Source organism: Lacerta agilis, chromosome 1 (assembly GCF_009819535.1).
Source record: "Lacerta agilis isolate rLacAgi1 chromosome 1, rLacAgi1.pri, whole genome shotgun sequence".
NCBI lineage: Eukaryota > Metazoa > Chordata > Lepidosauria > Squamata > Lacertidae > Lacerta > Lacerta agilis.
Window position 1 is genome coordinate 60,514,652 of NC_046312.1, and position 18,088 is coordinate 60,532,739.

Genomic DNA, 18,088 nt, shown 5'->3' on the forward strand with positions numbered 1-18,088 from the left:
AATGGTTCTTCCTTTGAACCTTAGACAGACTAGCATTATAAATGTGTGTTCCCCCATCTGTTATTAATTGAGAAACCAGCAGCAGGAGAGAGTTGCCAGCCATCTGGAAAACTATGGGCCTGACTGGTTTTGAGGCTTTTGCTGCTGCCACTGCCATCCTGTGAGAGAAGTGAAAATTGGTTTCCTTGCCCTGTTTTCCATTCATTTCCCCCCTCAATATAGGTATTGCTATTGTTTTTGTCAGGGGAGTCTCGGAAGCAGCAGTGATGTGTGTAGCTCCGTGCTACTGCATGCCATGTCTGTTGTCTCCTAGCCTAGGCGACCCTATTGAAAAGAGCAAGGAGGCACCCAGGTGGTCACCTCCTTCCCTTGCTGCAACCTACTGGCTGCCAGCCACAGGTGCCTGAAGTAGGCAGCAGCTGCAGCACATTGAGGATGAGAGCATCCTTTACGCATGTGTGCATCTGCCTGGTCCTAGTCTATGTGCATATGAAAGGGAAGGAAAGAGTGTCTATGTGTGCATGTTTTGACTACCTGTTTGTCCATATGGAAGGACATGTGTACAAGGGGAATGTTTTCTGGATGCTTAATGTATTGACTATAATAGTATAGTATGTGGTTATGTTGTGGTGTTGCAAGGAAAAATATAAGCAGACCTTCTTATCCCAGTCTGCATATGAATTGGAACTGGAATTGTTTTTTTGTGTGTGTTTTATTGTTGACGTTTTTGTTGCTAATCACTTTGGGACGTTTCATGGGAAGTGATTCATAAATGAAATGAAATAAATGAATATATAAAGTAATGACCACTTCTTGAGCGAATCCGTGCTTTTAAACCATTTCATAAAGCAGTCTGTGCCAACCTGGTTCCCCTCCAGCTGTTGTAGACACCAGCTGTGCTGGCTGGAGTGGCTAGGAGTTGTAGCCTTCTGCAGATGGAGGTCAGCAGGTCAGCAGAGGCTGTCATGAGGGATGGCTGAAATGGCATGTTCACTGTGACCCTGGCACAAGCACTTGGATGATGCTTCATGAGATTGGATCGCTTTCGCATCTCAAAAATGAATCTGTCTGTGTATCTTCAAGCTCACAGAAGCATTGTTAATTGTGGCTTTGCAAGTGGGTGAATTTAACTTGCCTAATGGTGTTAGGAGTGAGATCACCTATAGACAAATGTGTTGCTAGTTAAGAATTCCTCTGAGCAGCAATAGGAGGAATTCATTGTTGTACTAAGCCTATATCGTTCCATCAGAGCAACCATTTCAGATTATCTCCCTTCTTTTACCCCTGTGTTTTACTCCCCATGGGTTCTCTCCACCTGACTCCCTAAGACAATTTAAGGGGCACAGGAGGAAGAGAGGAAAGAAAGCCCATTGTGCAAGCAGAAGTCCTTGAATAGGGCTTTGGCTGACAGTACTCATTAGTTGAACCTCAACAACTGTAATCATAGCTTCATTATGCTGGCCCCAAGGGTTTGTCCGTGAAGCGAGGTCCAAGTCCAGTCCTGGGTCTAGGGGTCCAAAGGAGGTCAGTCCGGCAGGGAGCGAGGCAGGGAGCAGGTCGAGGTCCAAGGCAAGTTCAGGCACGAGGTTGCAGGTTGAGCACACACTTGCAACTAAGTTGCTCACGCAACTTGGGCTGGGTCTGGCTGGCTTTTATCTGGCCCTATGCTTAGGGCGGCCCTGATCCTCCGGAGACTCGCCTCTCCTCCGGGCCTGGAGGCGAGCACTCCTCCTGTAGGCACTTAACTCCCTTCGCCTCTCTGCCCTGAGCCTCTGTAGCTCAGGAGAGGCTGGTGGGTTACTGGACCCAGGGGCTGCCTCAGCTTCCTCTGAAGAGGCTGGGAGTGGAGCACCTGCAGGCAATGGGTCCTCCCTCCCATCAGGAGCCAGAGCAGACTCTGCTGATGCCTGCACCTGGGGATCCAGCACAGGTGGGGATCCTTCAGGCTCAAGCCCTGGCCCCGGCTCAGCTGGTTCTGGAGGCGGGGAATCCTGTGCAGGCTGGGATCCCTCAGGTTCAGCATCAGAGTCTGACTCCCAGGCCATCACACTCATTTTCTAAGGTTCAAATGCAATATCTGTAGATCTGTGAGAGGTAAGTGGTTGAAAAGATCGTTGAGGGATCCACACTTGCCAGATGTGTCAGCTGATCCAATATTATGTGCATGGAGAGGAGCCAATGGATGCAAGTTATTTCTTTTGGAACAGCCAATAATATTTCCTTTAAAATTGTTTGGTATCGCAACATCTGCTGCTCTCCTAAACCATGGTTCTGTCAGACTTCTTGTATTGAGGTCCAAATTTTGAGGCACCCAATTCAAAGCTAAAACTTTTTTCTTTTTCTTTGATCAGAACATCAAGGGGGTTGAGGGAAATGAAGACTTTATGTGCCAGAATGAAAGGATGACAGGGACCAGAAGTAACATTCTTTTGAACAGAATCCCTTTTTCTTCTTCTTTTTCTTGCCTTTCATCAATATGCTTTATTCTTACAGCACTGACCCGGAGAGAGATTTCACAGGGTGAAAAGGCCTTTCTGTACTGAAGATCAAACAAGGAAAAGGAAAGATGTGGACTTCAATCGCTAAATACTTGTTAAGAACCAAAGTCCACCAAGACTGTTCTCGAACTCTGCTGCAAGCACAAAACGGCAAGCGCAGCCATCAAAAACATTTCTCCCTGAGTAGGAGGTCTTGGCAGCATTCAATGCTGGGGACAATGCAGACGGCTCAGGCCTTCAACACAAGTGCAGCCATCCATAAAGTGGAAGCTCTGGAGGCAAATCAGTTTATCTGTGTCCACTGGGAAGATGGGAGCAAGAGCCTTTACCCTTCTGTGTGGCTGCGAGACAATTGCCAGTGCCCAGAGTGTTTCCTGCACTCTGCTAAAGCACGCAAACTGCTTCTTGAAAATCTGGATGTCAATGTTGGGGCCAAGGATGTCACTTTGGCACAGAGGGAGAAAAAGGTAACGTGTGTGTGTGTGTGTGTTTTAAAAAGCTGTTGTTTTCATATAATTAGATTTTTCTGTAACAAATATATTTATCTCCATGTGTAGAACCATTTTGTTGCAGTGATTTAATGCTGCTTTACCTGGGAACACGGTGGGACCTAGGTAGTTTTGAGTAAGCATGCATAGCATTGCACTATACAAACCCTTCAGAGTGAAAGAGGTTATTAGGCCACAATCCTAAGCACACTTACTAGGGAGAAAGGCCTACTAAATTAATGGAACCGCCTTCCAATTAAACGTGTAGGATTGCACACACATAACAAGACCACATGCCAGTTGCTTTCATTATGTGGAAAAAGCCAAATCCAACAAAACAAAGAAGAAAAAACAGCAAAGCAAATAAAATGCTTGTTGGATTATTCCGGTCTGCTTTCAATGTATGTCTCTTTCTGTTTTGTGGACTAAGGTATGCATTGTATGGCCAGATGACCACACCAGTGAATTTGAGGCTGAATGGTTGAAGAAGAGATGTTTTTCTGAACAAGCAAGAGCAAAAATGCAGGAAGAATTATTTCTATCAGGTAGAGACTCGTATCATTTCTGTAGTAAATGCATTAAGGGAACCCCATTCTCAATCAATCTGGAATCCATTTTTAATAACAACAGGATTTTCTATATCAGTGATAAAGGGCTTCACATATTTTATCTAACTTGATCATTCTTCCTATCTTTTTGACCTAGTATTTAATCAAGGGGCTTCATTGTGCACCTTATTATACACTGAGAGTTGGCTAGGATATCATCATTATATGAATGTAACAGGATTCATATATCACTTAATCAACAAAAACCTCTACTCAGATTACATAAAATAGTGTTAGTACGGGAAATAAGCAAATTTCTCAGAAAAGTGCAGGGCTCCTGCTCTGGGCAGCGTGCACGAACTTCAAGCAGAATTATGCTCCCATTAGTAAACAGATCCCATGCTGTTATTTGGAGGCAGTTCTGCATTCTTGTTTTGCTCAATCCTCAAAAGATGGGGGTGGGGAGGACTCAGAGAAAATATACAACACAGGAGCTATTTTGTTCCCCAGGCAGAACTGTTCACAATTCAGAAATCTGGATTTCTCCTGAGAGAGATGAAGAGAACTGTTCATAAATGTTTTAATTGAATAATATAAACTGCCTCTGTTAACCTGTGCATTAGCATAATGTTCTTGAAATGAGTACCAGGAAATGAAATCTTTGCTGAAAGGGATCAGCTTTCTGGAATTTTGCTCTGATTTTATACACAGATGGAAGCTTGAATTATGTAGTTCAAGGGAGATTTATTATTATTATTATTATTATTTTACATGGAGAGAACCAAACACTTCTTGTCTCTTGGGAGCTGTGGGGCCCTTCCTCTCCAGCCTTGCTACACTTAATTTTGTCCACTTACATAAACATAGAAAGAAAGTTACAGTATCTTGTGTCCATACCATCTGCACTGCATACATTTGATCCTCAGACAATGTAAAGGCACGTAAAAAGATAATAGAGTGGGAGAATCAAATGCCTGAATGCACTCTTTATATTAAGAAACTCCCAATACAGTCTCTCTTTTTTATAGTTAGGCTACTGGGGAAAAGAGTCTTTCTGCCTAATATGCTAGTCTTTGCATGTCTTCTTCAATCAATATCAAGCTGATAGTGTCCAGAGGGGAAAACCTTGATATTATCAGTCCATCTAATGAATGGCACATTCTTGAGAAATGTGAAAAGCGGTTATAGCTCATTGATAAGTCTATGGTCCGTGCAGTCTCCTGGAAAGTGTGCGTTCCTTTTCTTCATAGCACATAGATCTGTTTTTCATCAGCAATGGTAAAAAAAATAATTTTGAAGACATGAATTAGCACTGTTGGACTTCCTTCTGAAATCTAAGCTATTATATTTTCCTGCAAATTGTATGAAAAATAAACAGGTTTTTTTCCCCCCACTGCAACAATTTGAGGGCTGCCTTGGAAGTGAGAAGTAAGCTTGTCGGAGCATTCATGGCCTGTCTTTTTAGCATTTCTGAGCAACTCTGTTGCCACAATTTGTAACCTTCAACCCTGTGCTGCAGTAGCAAAGTGGAAATTCTACTGATTGTGGTTAAGTAGTGGAAACAATATTATGTATCGTGATGAAATGGTAGAATAATGAATAATGTGAATGGGGTGGTTTACCAGCAGGGAATGCTGGCGTGGAACACAATCCCTGTTTAGAGCCGCTGCTTAATAGATTTTCAAGCTGCAGCTACTCTAGATTTTTTTTTTTAATGGAGTAATCTGCTCTCTTCATTGAAGGAAGGAAAATTGTTGGAATCAAATTACACAGGCTGATGGATAGACAGGTCTGTTTGAGTATGGCAGAGGGTAATAATCAGGATTAGAATAGCAATCTTCTGAAAAATAAAAAATAAAAAGCAAAGTGTAAGCTGAGTGGAAACAGCCCTTGGGTGGTATTCAATGCCAGTCATTAGATGCTTCATAAGTTAACAGCAACAGAAATTAGCGGGACAAGTGGTGACTGCATATTTATGTGACACTATTTTCCACTTGTTATGCAAATCAGCAGAACAAAGCTAACATAATTGTGTGTTTCTTTGCGAATGCAAACCATATCCCAGGAATCTTTCTTGGTGACAGATGATGAAATGCCCTTTTAATTTGGCATCTGTTTAAATACTCTGCTTCACAATCTATTGACTTGTGGCTGATTAAAGTATGAGATATGCCTTATATGGTGAAACTGGATAAGAGAAGGAAGACAAAAAGACAAGAAGTTTATTGAAAAATGAAGCTTATTCAATATTGAAACAGTATAACACAACATTCATTAAAGCCATACACATTCTTGAGGATAAATCGTAATGTGCATATAATGATATGTTTATCTGTTAGCTTACATTTAGTGTAAAGTTATGTATTTATTTATTACCTTTAAATGTATTTATTAACTATGCATATACATACATAAGGACTTCCTCTTTTGTAAATTCTTTCATTTCTGTATATAATTATCTGAATTGCAGATAAGAAACTTTTTTAACATTAATTATTTGGCAACAGTTTCAAGGGTAAAGTCAAATCTAGTCTGTCATTTAGAAAAGCCCTATGGCAGAATGGTGCATAGCTAGGCCCAAATGCTGCTTTTCCAGTGTCAAAGCATTTTAGAAAACATTTTATTGTTACATCTCATATAGTGTTCTGTGGGACAAAGCTATTCTTTTGGACAGCCAATTATTTCAACATTTTAGGCAAAGGCATGTTGTACATACTGCTTTGACCTGGTATTTGCTGTGTTATTTTCCATAAAAGTGTTTGTAAATCTGAAAGATAAATCATCTTTATCTCCGTCCATGCTGGATGGTGACTTTCCATTCTCTAGAAGAATATTTGCAGAATTCTTATTTTCCTATGAACCCTGTCAGTCACTCAGGTGCTTTCATGACTTTCTGTTGCATTCAGCCTGTGTCCATGGAATTGGTTAACATTTGTCATTTGCCAAATTTTGAAGCGCTGTTGAGACATTTTGTTTAGGCTAGCTGTAATGGATGTTTCTGTGAGCTGCATTTTTTATTCTTCTCTGCTGTTGGAAAATACCTGCAGATTCATTTGTTAGATTTTTATTGTTGTTGATGTTTGTGCACCCATTTAGCAGCCTCCAGTCATCACTGTTCTGCTTTAATCTGGAAGTGGAAGAGTAAGTCTGTTTCCTGACTTCTAACACTTTGCAGCCAAATGGACAGTCCCCTTTCTCCAGCCCCAACTGTTGTTGCTTTTTTGGAGGGGATGATATAATTTTGTTGTATAGTCTTCTTCCAATGCACTTTCTGTGATGGTTATGCCTGCACTGCCATTGGGGGTGGGGCAGAAAAAATGAAGCAGATACAAAAATAATGCTATTTGGGAAAGGAATGATTAAAGGTTCCTCAAGAGGCAAAACAGTTAACCGAGAAGAAAATGGCTAGAGGAATCAGTACAGGCCAAAATGACAGTGCAAAAGTTCATCAACACTTGGGATCATAGAGTTAAAAAATAAAGTTGGATTTTCTGAAGTCTGGAAAAATGGAGAAGAAACACATGCGGATTCCCTGTTAAAAATGAGTGAACAAAGCATGGTATATCACAGTCAGTGCTCAGTGTGGAAGCCTTTCGGTCACCAGTCAAGAAAACTATGCCCCTTTTAATAGAAACATTCTAAGCAATAATACATGAGTGTTAGAAATGTCACAGTATGGACATAATGATGTAACCATTTCTTCCCTCATTTCCAGGTAGTAATTTTTCATTTTGTAGAGCGCTTGCAAACAAAGAATGGCCAAGGAAATGAATACAACTTTACGCAAGAGTGGTGGTGGTAATAGTAGTAAGGTGAGGTGTTGAAGGACAGAGCTGTTTGTGCCATATAGCCAGGCCTGCCATCTCTAAACTAGCCTGCTACCCTCGGGTGCAGAGAATGGAAGCTAACTTGTCATTGTTGTTAAAGTAAGATTCAGCTACCAGTTGTCAGCTTCTGTACATGGATTAGAAGAAGATGCTATCTTGTCCTTCACCTCAGGCCACAAAATGTCTTGGGCTGACCCCTTTTCAGTAGTGGAGAGGAGTACAGATCTAAGCCTAACCAACTCTCCTTGTTACAATGGCTTTGTGGAAGAGACTTTGATCCAGCTAAGGCTCCATCTCATGGAAGGAGAAAGGAGGCGATTTTCACTCGTTCCTCTTTTCCCTGTAGCCACACACGCTCTTCTGGAGGGTCCTCAAGTGCTCTGAAGTAGGTCTTCAAGCAACTGCAGGGAGAAGATAGAAACTCTGAAAATAATTTCCCTTCCCACCAGCAGAAGCATCCCATTGAATGGGGTTCTGCTCCTGGGACCTCAGGAGCCAAATCAAATAAATAAGGGAAGACAAGAAAAACTAGAAAATAAAGCATACAGTGGAACCCATCAATTTTCACAGGACTTATGCACCAGGCAAACACATTTATCTTTTATTGGATTTGCTTTGTAATTTAATTATTACTGTCATAGTGGCTTAATCTGTGAAGCAACTTTCCATTCCCCTCATGAAGAGTCATTCTTTGTTTATCATGAAACAACCACGGTTTATTGAGTCCAGCACTAAGCAAAATGTGTGTTGGGGCAGATTTGCTAAGGAATTTAATAAGGTGTGATTACATTTCTCCTCAAGGACCACACTGTGTTTTCTTCATTTTAGGAATATTTTGGCGGGAAATCAGCAACTTGTCAGTCATGCCGCAGTTCCTTAGAAACACAAAGTCAGATAAAAAGATGGTTTGTGTGGATGGTTTACATTAGGATGTGTGCCTTGTGTTTCTTGGACTCTCCCTCTAACAGGCTTAAGCCAGAGGAATCAGACATGCTAGCTGTGGTTGGAAAGTGCAAACCTAGCAAATGGAGAAAATTGTTCTTACTACTCACAGTCGTCGGCTCGGGGCAGCTTTTGCTGACTACACTGAGATGCGTACCTGCCACAAGAAACAGCATGTGAAATAAATAACAAACTTTAAAATCTTGAGTACCTACCACTTTTAAGTTTATGGTGGGCTCTAACAACGCCTGCAGAGTTATTGCTGCTGGTCTGTTTTCCCAAATGGAACTTGAATTTAATAGCTACGTTTAATAATTGAACTGGAGACCATTTTCTTCTGCCACAGCATTTGTAGATTTAGGAATGTTCTGCAGAAAAGCTCCAGCCACGTAGTTCAGCTGTGGATTTTCCATTTGTCTGTAGGTTGTCTTCTGAACATGCAAGCAGGGCAGAGAACTGGATTGAGGTTCCAAGGAGGTAGTTTGAGTGCATTGAAGGCTGTTGGGTCTGAGTTTGGGGAAGATCCCAGGGCAGGCAAAGGGCTGAGATAAGGTCCCTTGCCCCCAGAGCTTAGGAGCCAACGCCTAGGGGCCAATGTCCCTTTGCCCCCCCCAATAAAATATTTGAGTCCTCCTACCCAAGTTGATAGGTATTACCATTCAAATGGTATATGTGCACCACATCTTGTGACTGATAATGCAGGGCAGGCCTTACCTGCCCCTGCCCATATTTTATTCAAGTTGGTGCCCTTGCCCCAGAGCAAGGAGCTGGAGTAGGGAGTGGGAGGAGCCATTCACAGTAGGTTACAAACCACCAGCTCTGAGTCCTCACAAACTATAACTTCTCAGTAGCAGTTGGAATGTTAAATGATGTCTTTCCTTGTTGTTTAGTTGAATGAACTCACAGAATATCCTTAATTATTTAGACTTATTTGGCTTGGCAAGAGGATAGTAATGATAACAAGCAGATAATATTCCACAAAGTGTTTGTATGTGCAGCGCAAACTCTGCTTTTTACCAGGGGATAATTATTAATTTTGTGATTAGAAAGGTTCTAATTTAAAACAATTTTAAGCAGATGGTTCTTAGAGCTTTCCTTTAGCTGTTCCACATGGCATCTTGGAATAGCTATTTCAAAAGTGACAGCCATTGTTATTTAAGGGTTTTTTCTTTTCTTTTTTAATAATCCAGGGTAGTTTCCTACATCCTTGAAACACATTTTTTTCATTGTGGATCATCTTTTCAGTGACCATCTCAGAGATGATCCTTTGGGACATTTCCATGAATAGTGGGATTGTTTTAATTAATTTCCTTTTCCTTAGTCTTTCATCTGCTTCAGCTAGTTTAACTCAATGAAATTTTTTGACTTTTACAAGAAGCAGAAGACAGCCTTTTCATACTTATTATTTTGCATGACTTGACAGGGCAAGTGTTCATAAGCCTGGTTATGTGCCACACTCCCCACCTGATACATATTCAGTAATTGCAAAGAGAGGTCTATATGCATTCTGATGTATGTACATAGAGCTTTTCCATGTGAGTGGGGAATCCTGGGCCAATGAGCATTTCCTCTGGGGACAGCCATAGTAGTTAAATTAAATGGCCTTGAAAGACCTACATTGGCTCCCAGTATGTGACCTTTAAAGCCCTAAACGGCCTTGGCCCAGTATACCTGAAGGAGCGTCTCCACCCCCATCGTCCAACCCGGATGAGCATCTCCAGCGCTGAGGGCCTTTTGGCTGTTCTCTCACTGTGAGACGTGAAGTTCAGGGAACCAGGTAAAGGGCCTTCTTGGTAGTGGTACCCACCCTGTGGAACGCCCTCCCATTGTTTAGAAGACATCTGAAGGCAGTCCTGTTTAGTGAAGTTTTTAATGACATGTTTTAATGTGTTTTTAATCTTTTGTTAGAAGCCGCCTAGAGTGTCTGGAGAAACCCAGCCAGATGGGTGGAGTATAAATAATAAATTATTATTATTATTATTTGTTGCCTTCTCCATTCATGTATAAAGAAGGGGGTGGGAGTGCAAGTCAGGAGAGTGAATTGCTCACCCCATACCTCCCTTCCAGTCTGCCATGCCAGGTATTTTCCTCCCAATCAAGATCAGTTCTGGTATCAGAGTCAGGTTGAAAGAAAAGGTGTTTGGGCTTGACAAACCATGAGGAGACAGCACAACGGAAGTAAGGGAGAGTCCACCCCTTATCAACCACGTGCTTTGATTTCACTGTAAAACATACCCTTCACTCAATGCATGAGCAAGGCAACTATAACTGCCCTGTCATGTCTTAATTTGTCCTTCGTTTCTCCTGAAGACCAGTAGGAAATATGTTCCCCCTGTCATAACCCAACTGTTTAGCAATCAAGTAATTGGCAAAGGATGCTTAGCAAATTTCCTTGGCTGCCTGGATTTATTATAGATCAATTACTCAAATGGAAAAGAGAAAAATTTCCAGTGAAGTCAAGTCATTTTGGGGGTCTGTATGTACTTATGTGCTGGCACACCCACACACAGTGTGTTCATAATTAACTAGTTTGCTTCTGTTGGGTCTGTATATTTCTGCTTGCATTATTCTACTGCTGTATAGATAGTTGCAGTAAAGCCTCTTTTCTTCCATTCATGATCCGGTAGCAATTTTAGACCATTTGATGGTAAACCAAGAATTCCAGGGGAAATCTTAATCATCACATGCATCGCTGAAAGTAAGGTAGACAATAATGATAACCCAGGAAAGTGCATGGGTTTTGCTCCATGGGAGCATAGAAAGAGCATTGCCTGATCAGGTGAAGGGTCCATTTTTAATCCAGCATCCTGTCTGCAACAATGACAATCCAGATGCTTTGGGGTGCATATAGGCAGAGCATGAAGACAGCAGTACCCCCCTCACCCGCTCTTTGAGCCCCTGCATTCCCCGTGCTCCAGTAACAGTGGTTGAACCTGGAGCATCTTGCCTCTTAACTTAGTGCTTGAAAACCTTCAACTTGCGAACATCTGAGACAAGACAGATTTGGAGTGCCGTGCACACAAAGAAAAATACCTTCTGCTTGACTGGATAGGTTTTAGTTGGGTGGGTTCATAACGCAAGAGGCAAATGTCTTGTTAGAATTGCTTTTACAGCTTGTGTCTATACAATAGGCAGCATTCTGTACACACTGTAAAAGAGCAAACTTCTTTCCTGGGAAATGTCCCAGGGGTTACTTTTGGAACTTAGTATCCCCTATACATTAACAATGAGGAACGTTTTCCCCTTTGGCAGATACAGATGCCCTTCGGAAGCAGTACAAAAAAAGATTGGCTGCATTGTTTTCATGCAAGGCTAACAAAATGCTACAACGGCACTATGAGGGGTTGAAAGAGTCCTCTTTTAAATGGGGTTGTTCAGCTTTGTGTGTCCTGATGATAGACTCCAGTTTGTAACACTGAAATAAGTAGATCTTCAATCAATCACTTTATTTCAGCTTTAAGCTCATATAAAACAATACCAAGACAAATACACACATTAAATTTAAAAATTAATGACAACAAAAGCCTTAATAAAGATACAAAATTAAATATGGGAATTAAAAGGAAATTTCACTTTCCAAACAGTAGTCCATTACGTCGCTTATATGTCAGAACAGAAGTTAAAATTTTTGCCATTTGAAGAGTTACATACTGATCTGTATCTTGCAATAAGAAAGCAAGATAAAAGTCTGCTGGATGCCCAGGCCATTTATGGATTAATGGTAACAATAAGTTCTTCCGAACAGCACAATATAAAGGACATATAAGCACTATGTGTTGAGGTATTTTGATCAATCTATTATCACAGGAACATAAAACCGAGACTTGACCCCTAGAAAATCTATGAAAAAGGGTGTTCGAAGGGAAAGCATTGAAATGTGCTTTGATAAAAGCAAAACGATGACTGGCAATAGAGAGAGATGATAGGTAAGATGGCACATGAGTTGGTGGCATGATGCCCAACTGATGCGGGGAACATAGCCCCCCCCACCAGGCATAAGATTACGCTGCCACTCTATGTTGTCCAATCTTTGATTAATAATTTTCCTTGCTAAGGTAAGATCATAGTTCAAGACTTCTATGGGCGAGATTCCAATAGATAAAAGTTTAGCATGAATCTTACTGGCCTAAGGGCTAAAGTAGATCTTATTAATACTTCTCATTAATAAGAACTTATTATTAGTACTTCTCATTAACAATCTAATAATCATTAATACTTCTTTATGTGTTCCCTTTTCTTAATGTGGCTTTTACAGAACGTCAGTACTGGGGTTCTGATCTTCAGCTGCCAACTATGGCCTTTGAAGAGGTCTTGCACAGTGATGAAAGTGCATACAAGTGGCTGGTCACCCTTAAAAGGACAGGGATCGTGCTCTTAACGGGAGCTGCCAGCAGACAGGGAGAGCTGCTTAAACTGGGGCAACGTATTGGATTCCTTCGCCTCACATTTTATGGGTAAGTTAAAGCTTTTACATATGCTTGCTCTTGTCAAATTTATGACCCATATTGTTGCTTGACATCACTCCAGGGGTGGGAGTAGAGACATATTAATTTATTTCTTTACTATCAATTCAGCATTTTCTTTGCATTAGTGATAGTTATGTAGCCAGAGAAAAATTATGTGGTGCAAAAGCTTTCCAGCCAGTTTTTTTTCAAGTATACAATACACTGGCACAGAATAAGTTTGCATTAATTTTTCTCCATAGTGATAGAGTCAGTGGTACATGATTCTAGCAAGATACTTTACAGAGATGACGGAAATGCAAGGTTTTGCATCTTAGTTTCCATTGTGTACTGTTTTCCCCTATTATATCATCTAATCACAAACATTCAACCCAGTTAGAATGATAAAATTATACAAATGTATAGCAGTTCCAGAAATTCAGGGAAATTTATGTAGCAAACCAATGAAATCCTTATTTAAGAGAAGGCAGTTTAGGGTAAGGTTACCAGATTTTTTCCCCCCAACGAATCCAGGGACACTTTTCAACTTCAGTAGGAATGATAGGATTTTGTCAAGGGACTGATTTGTAAATCCGGGGACTGTCCCCGGATTACAGGGACGTCTGGTAAACTTAGTTTAGGGCGGGGATCGGCAACCCGCGGCTCCAGAGCCGCATGCGGCCCTTTCAGACCGTTGCTGCGGCTCCCGGCAGGGCCGGTGTGTCTACTTAGACTAGGGCGGCGAAATGAAGGGGGCGCAGCGCCGTGCCGCACTGCTAGCCCGCCTGCGCCCTCCGCGCCGTAACGCGTTACGCCGCGCTGCGCTGCTGGCCCGCCTGCGCACGCCCACTTCTCCACCTGGCCGGGCGGCTGCTGCTGCTCATGCGTGACGCCGTGCCTCGTTTCGTGCTAGCGCAGGCGCAGCAGCAGACCGCAGCAGTTTCCCTCCTGCTGCTGGCTGCTGCGTGGAGCAGGAGGATTCGAAGAGTCGACGGCGAGGCGACGACTCGAAGAGGTAAGAAGGCAGCTGCGGGCTGGGCCAGGGGCGGCAGGCGAGGGCGAGGGGGAAGGTGAGCCGAGTCCGCCGGCGGTGGGGCGCGCGAGGGAGCATCTCCGAGGCCACGGCCAGGCTGGCGGGTGGGGAGGGAGGGGTGCAGCCAGGTCGCCCGGGGGTCGAGGGGATGGCAAACTTCCAAGGGCGGGAGGGGAAGGCTCAGAGAGATCGGGGTGAAGGGGTGGTGGTGGGTCCGGGGAAGGATGCGAGGGACCGAGAGCTCCTCTTTTCTTTTGGAGGGGGGAGGAATCCCAACGGCAAGCGGTGATGAAAGAGACCCCTGAAAAAACGGGGTGGAAGAAGGTGACCCTTCTACATTCCCCTTGTTCCTGTTTTGCTGGAGGGGTTGGGAGAGAGCAGTTACTTGCGACCACCCTAAAGGGAAGTCGAACCGGGACCCCAACCCTGACGCCCCTCTGCGGGTTCCAGACCCCTCGCGACGCGTCGGCCGGTGTCCCCTCCGGCAGGAATCTCTCGGGGCGCTCCGGGCTCTGCGTGTGCTGCGAGGCGCGTCCGTGGTGCGCATGGGGGAGGGGTGTTCCTTTCGGCTGCAGAAACGGAGAGGGGGAGTCCACGTCAGGGTTAAGGGACGCGGAGGACGCCTGGGTAGAGATTTCCCCCCCCGCTCTCCCCCCTCCCTGCGAGGCTCCTGCGAATGGAGATGTGGGCGCGCTCGGGAGAGACTTAGCGCGCAGGGCAAGGGGTGAGCTGTGCCAAGGGAGGTTTCTGGGCGAAGGAGAGCTTCAGAGAGGAGGGCAGAGGATGCTTGGGGTGGGGTGGGGGGTTGGAAGCATCCTTGGGGCAAGAACAAGATAAGCCCAGTCGAGCATTGGCGGGGGTGTTGCCGTGGTGAAGACAGAACGGGAAATGTGGCCTTTCGGAGGGACGTCTCCATCTTCTGCACTGCCGGAGAGCCGAGGTCCCTTCGCCCCTCCATATAGAATATTTGAGGAGGCTGCTCCCTCCCCGAGTTGATCGGCATTGCCATTCAAATGGTGTATGCACGCTGTGTCATGTGTTCAATTATGCAGATCTCCCCCCAAAATATTTTATTCAAGTTGGCACCCTTGTCTGGAGGGGTATACCTCGGCTTCTCCCTCCTGCCTAGGAATCTGACTGTGCTCCATGTCTACGGAGAGATGGATCCCTGAAAAAGGGGGTGGGTCCAAATGACAGCCATCTGCCAGGAATGCTTTGGTGGTGTTTCCTGCTTGGCAGGGGGTTGGACTGGATGACAGTCTCTTCCAACTCTAAGATTCTATGATTCTATGCTGCTGTGCCAGGGCTCTGGGAAGATGGGCAGCCCGAGTGGGGGTGCCTGCTGCTCGTGACGGGATCGCCTCGTTCCTCTCGCTGGCTTCGACCTGCTGGCCATGTGCGTTGGAGGAGATCCCGGCTGCGCCGCCTCCACCACTGCAGTAGCATCAGGACCGAGAAGGGCCCGGAGGAGACTCCAAACCTGGACTTTTCTTGTTCTTGTTCTTCTTCGGGTTGCCATGGTGGTTGTGGGGGGTGACGACTCTGCCCATTATTTTGCCTCTCTCTCTCTCTCTCTCTCTCTCTCTCTCTCTCTCTCTCTCTCTCTCTCTCTTGTTACTTGAAGGAAATGAGGGTATCAGAAGCCACCTTTATGGCAATGGCTTTTTTCACTTGTAGTATAGCAGGTTAGAAAGAAGCCTTTCTCAAACTTGGTGCCCTCCATACGTTTTGGACTACAACTCCCATTGGCCCTTGGCAGCATGACCAATGGTCAGAGATGATGGGATTTGTAGCACAAAACATTTAGAAGGCACCAGTGTGGCAGGTAGCTAGCTGTATTCCTGCCAGGAGGTAGAATTGTACTGGGGACTAGTGGAGAAGCTAGCTTGCCAAATTTGCCAAGTTTGGGTAGTCAGACACGACAGCTGGGGGGGGGGGGTCATGCATCTGACTAAATATCTTTTTTAGGCTATTGCAGTTACAGGTAGGTAGCCGTGTTGGTCTGCCATAGTCAAAATAAAATAAAAACATTCCTTCCATGTCGCAATGGGTTTGCGGCTCCCAGTTTTTTCCCCCCCCTTCGGAAACGGGTCCAAGTGGCTCTTTTTGTCTTAAAGGTTGCAGACCCCTGGTTTAGGGGCCTATTTAAAGGCCTTCAAAGATAAGGCATTGCAAATTTCAGCTGAAATACAGTCTCACAGTCCTGGGGACACCACTGAAAAGGCCCCTTTTGCCTACCAACCTGATTGCACTTACCCAAGTGGGGACATACAAGTAGGGCCTTGAAGGTTGAACATTTGAGTGCCGGTAAATGTGTCCTTCAGGTATCACGGTCCCAAACTGTTTAGGGCTTTAAAGTTCATCGCAGTGCTTTAAATGGGGCCTGGTCCTGAACTGAACCAGCAACTAGTGCAATTAGTTGGCAGGAAGATTCATGGATAATCAAAGAAACATTTAAACATTTCAGTGTGGTATAGTATAGTATAGTAATAATTATATATATATATATATATATATATATATATATATATATATATACACACACACACACACACACAACCAGAAAGTATCCATGCCTCTCTTCAATAGCATTGGCTATTCTTCTACAGTTCTCCATGTTTCAGTTACAGGTGGGTAGCCGTGTTGGTCTGCCATAGTCGAAACAAAATAGAAAATTCTTTCCAGTAGCACCTTAGAGACCAACTGAATTTGTTCTTGGTATGAGCTTTCGTGTGCATGCACACGAATCTGAAGAAGTGTGCATGCACACGAAAGCTCATACCAAGAACAAACTCAGTTGGTCTCTAAGGTGCTACTGGAAAGAATTTTCTATTTTAGTTCTCCATGTTGTATTGTTATGGATAGGGAATTTCAATTTTGACAAATATGAAAGATCATAAAAGAGAAAGACTTCTTTTTGTTGGTGAGGAGATGAGAGTTTGTCTCAAAGTAGACCTAATATAAATGGGATTACTTGGCAAAAGCAAGCTCACACCTCTCATTGATTTTGTATACATACATAAGGTACACATGTAGGAGACACACGTATAATTATATTTTGCAGATAATTCATGTAGCTGAATTTATACTTTAGGGATGTCCCAGGATCATATTCTAACATAGCTGTGTTCTATGATATAAATCAAGCACTGCTACAAGTTATTTATTTTTGTTTTCCAACGTATTTCTTTTCAATAAATTTGGTGGTCCCGAGCGAATTTTTATTCTGAAAATGGCCCAAAGAGAAAAGTTTGAGAAACACTGTCCTAAGCTGCAAGCTCTCTCCCACGCTAGAAAATGATTGGCATGAAAATGTTATCATTTAGACATTCATAATTCAGACTAGTGGATCCCTAACAGTCTCAACTATTTGGCCAGGAACAGGGAACATTTGGCCCTCCAAATGTTGCTGAACTGCAATTCCTATCAGCTGTAGTTACCATGGCCCAGGAGAATGGGGGTTGTAGTTCAGTAATATCTGGAAGGCCATAGGTTCTCCACAGCTGCCCTAGCCTACTCAGTTGCCATGGTCTACTTTTTGCCAATCAACAGGCCCTGTAAGAAAGGCATCAGACCAGCCTTCCTGAGGAAAGCATTCTACAAACGGGGAGCCACTGCCGCAAATCCCCATTCTCATGTTGCCACCCTCCAGCCCATTTGTGGAGTAGGCACACGAAGAAGGACCTCAGATGATGATCACAGAGTTATGCTTGCATTTAAAGTTGCACAAATTCTAAAGCCACCCTCTCCTGCTGCAACACAAACATTTGTACAACCATCATTAATATCTACAGTTCTGATGACTGATTCTCTCCGATGACTTGTAAATGGGGTGGGGGGAAACAGAGGAGAAAAGGCACGCCACATTTGAATGTTACCATCTGTAAAGTTAAAGATTTTACTACCGGTATTTTAGCCACAAAAACCAGAACATCGGGGAGGGGGAGCCAAAGAATACCTTTAATGTTTTCTGCCTCTCAGATAATAACAATTTCAGCTAAACATCTATTTTATTTTTAGCATCTCCTTTTGAGAGTTAACAATGTGATAAACAACAAATGTCTCTCCCTTCTATGGATGAAGCTATTTAAAATAAACAGAAGAAAGAAAAATACTCCTAAGGCTTGGCTAGAAGAGTCACATTCCTTCCAGAAGCAGCAATGATTTACTTCCCCCTGATAATGTTTTTCTACAAGGCCACATGGATATTGTATTGGTGTATGTAGAGTTGGCTAAGCATAGTATGGTGTGGATGGAGGAAATAGGGCCATCCAACTCTGATGCTGGGAATAGTGGAGGAGATCCTTCTC

At 43.5% G+C, this 18,088-nt stretch overlaps 1 protein-coding gene across 2 annotated transcripts in view; it reads left to right on the forward strand.

Annotated features, from left to right (window-relative positions):
- The window catches only part of BBOX1 (gamma-butyrobetaine hydroxylase 1), a 39,176-nt gene that overhangs the window by 12,105 nt on the left and 8,983 nt on the right, over nt 1–18,088 (forward strand). For both annotated transcript variants that reach the window (XM_033151059.1, XM_033151054.1), the window contains exons 2-4: nt 2,494–2,965; nt 3,417–3,531; nt 12,559–12,757. In XM_033151059.1, coding sequence (XP_033006950.1) covers nt 2,567–2,965; nt 3,417–3,531; nt 12,559–12,757 — 713 coding nt within the window. In that variant the 5' untranslated portion in view covers nt 2,494–2,566. The remainder of the gene's footprint in view (nt 1–2,493; nt 2,966–3,416; nt 3,532–12,558; nt 12,758–18,088) is intronic.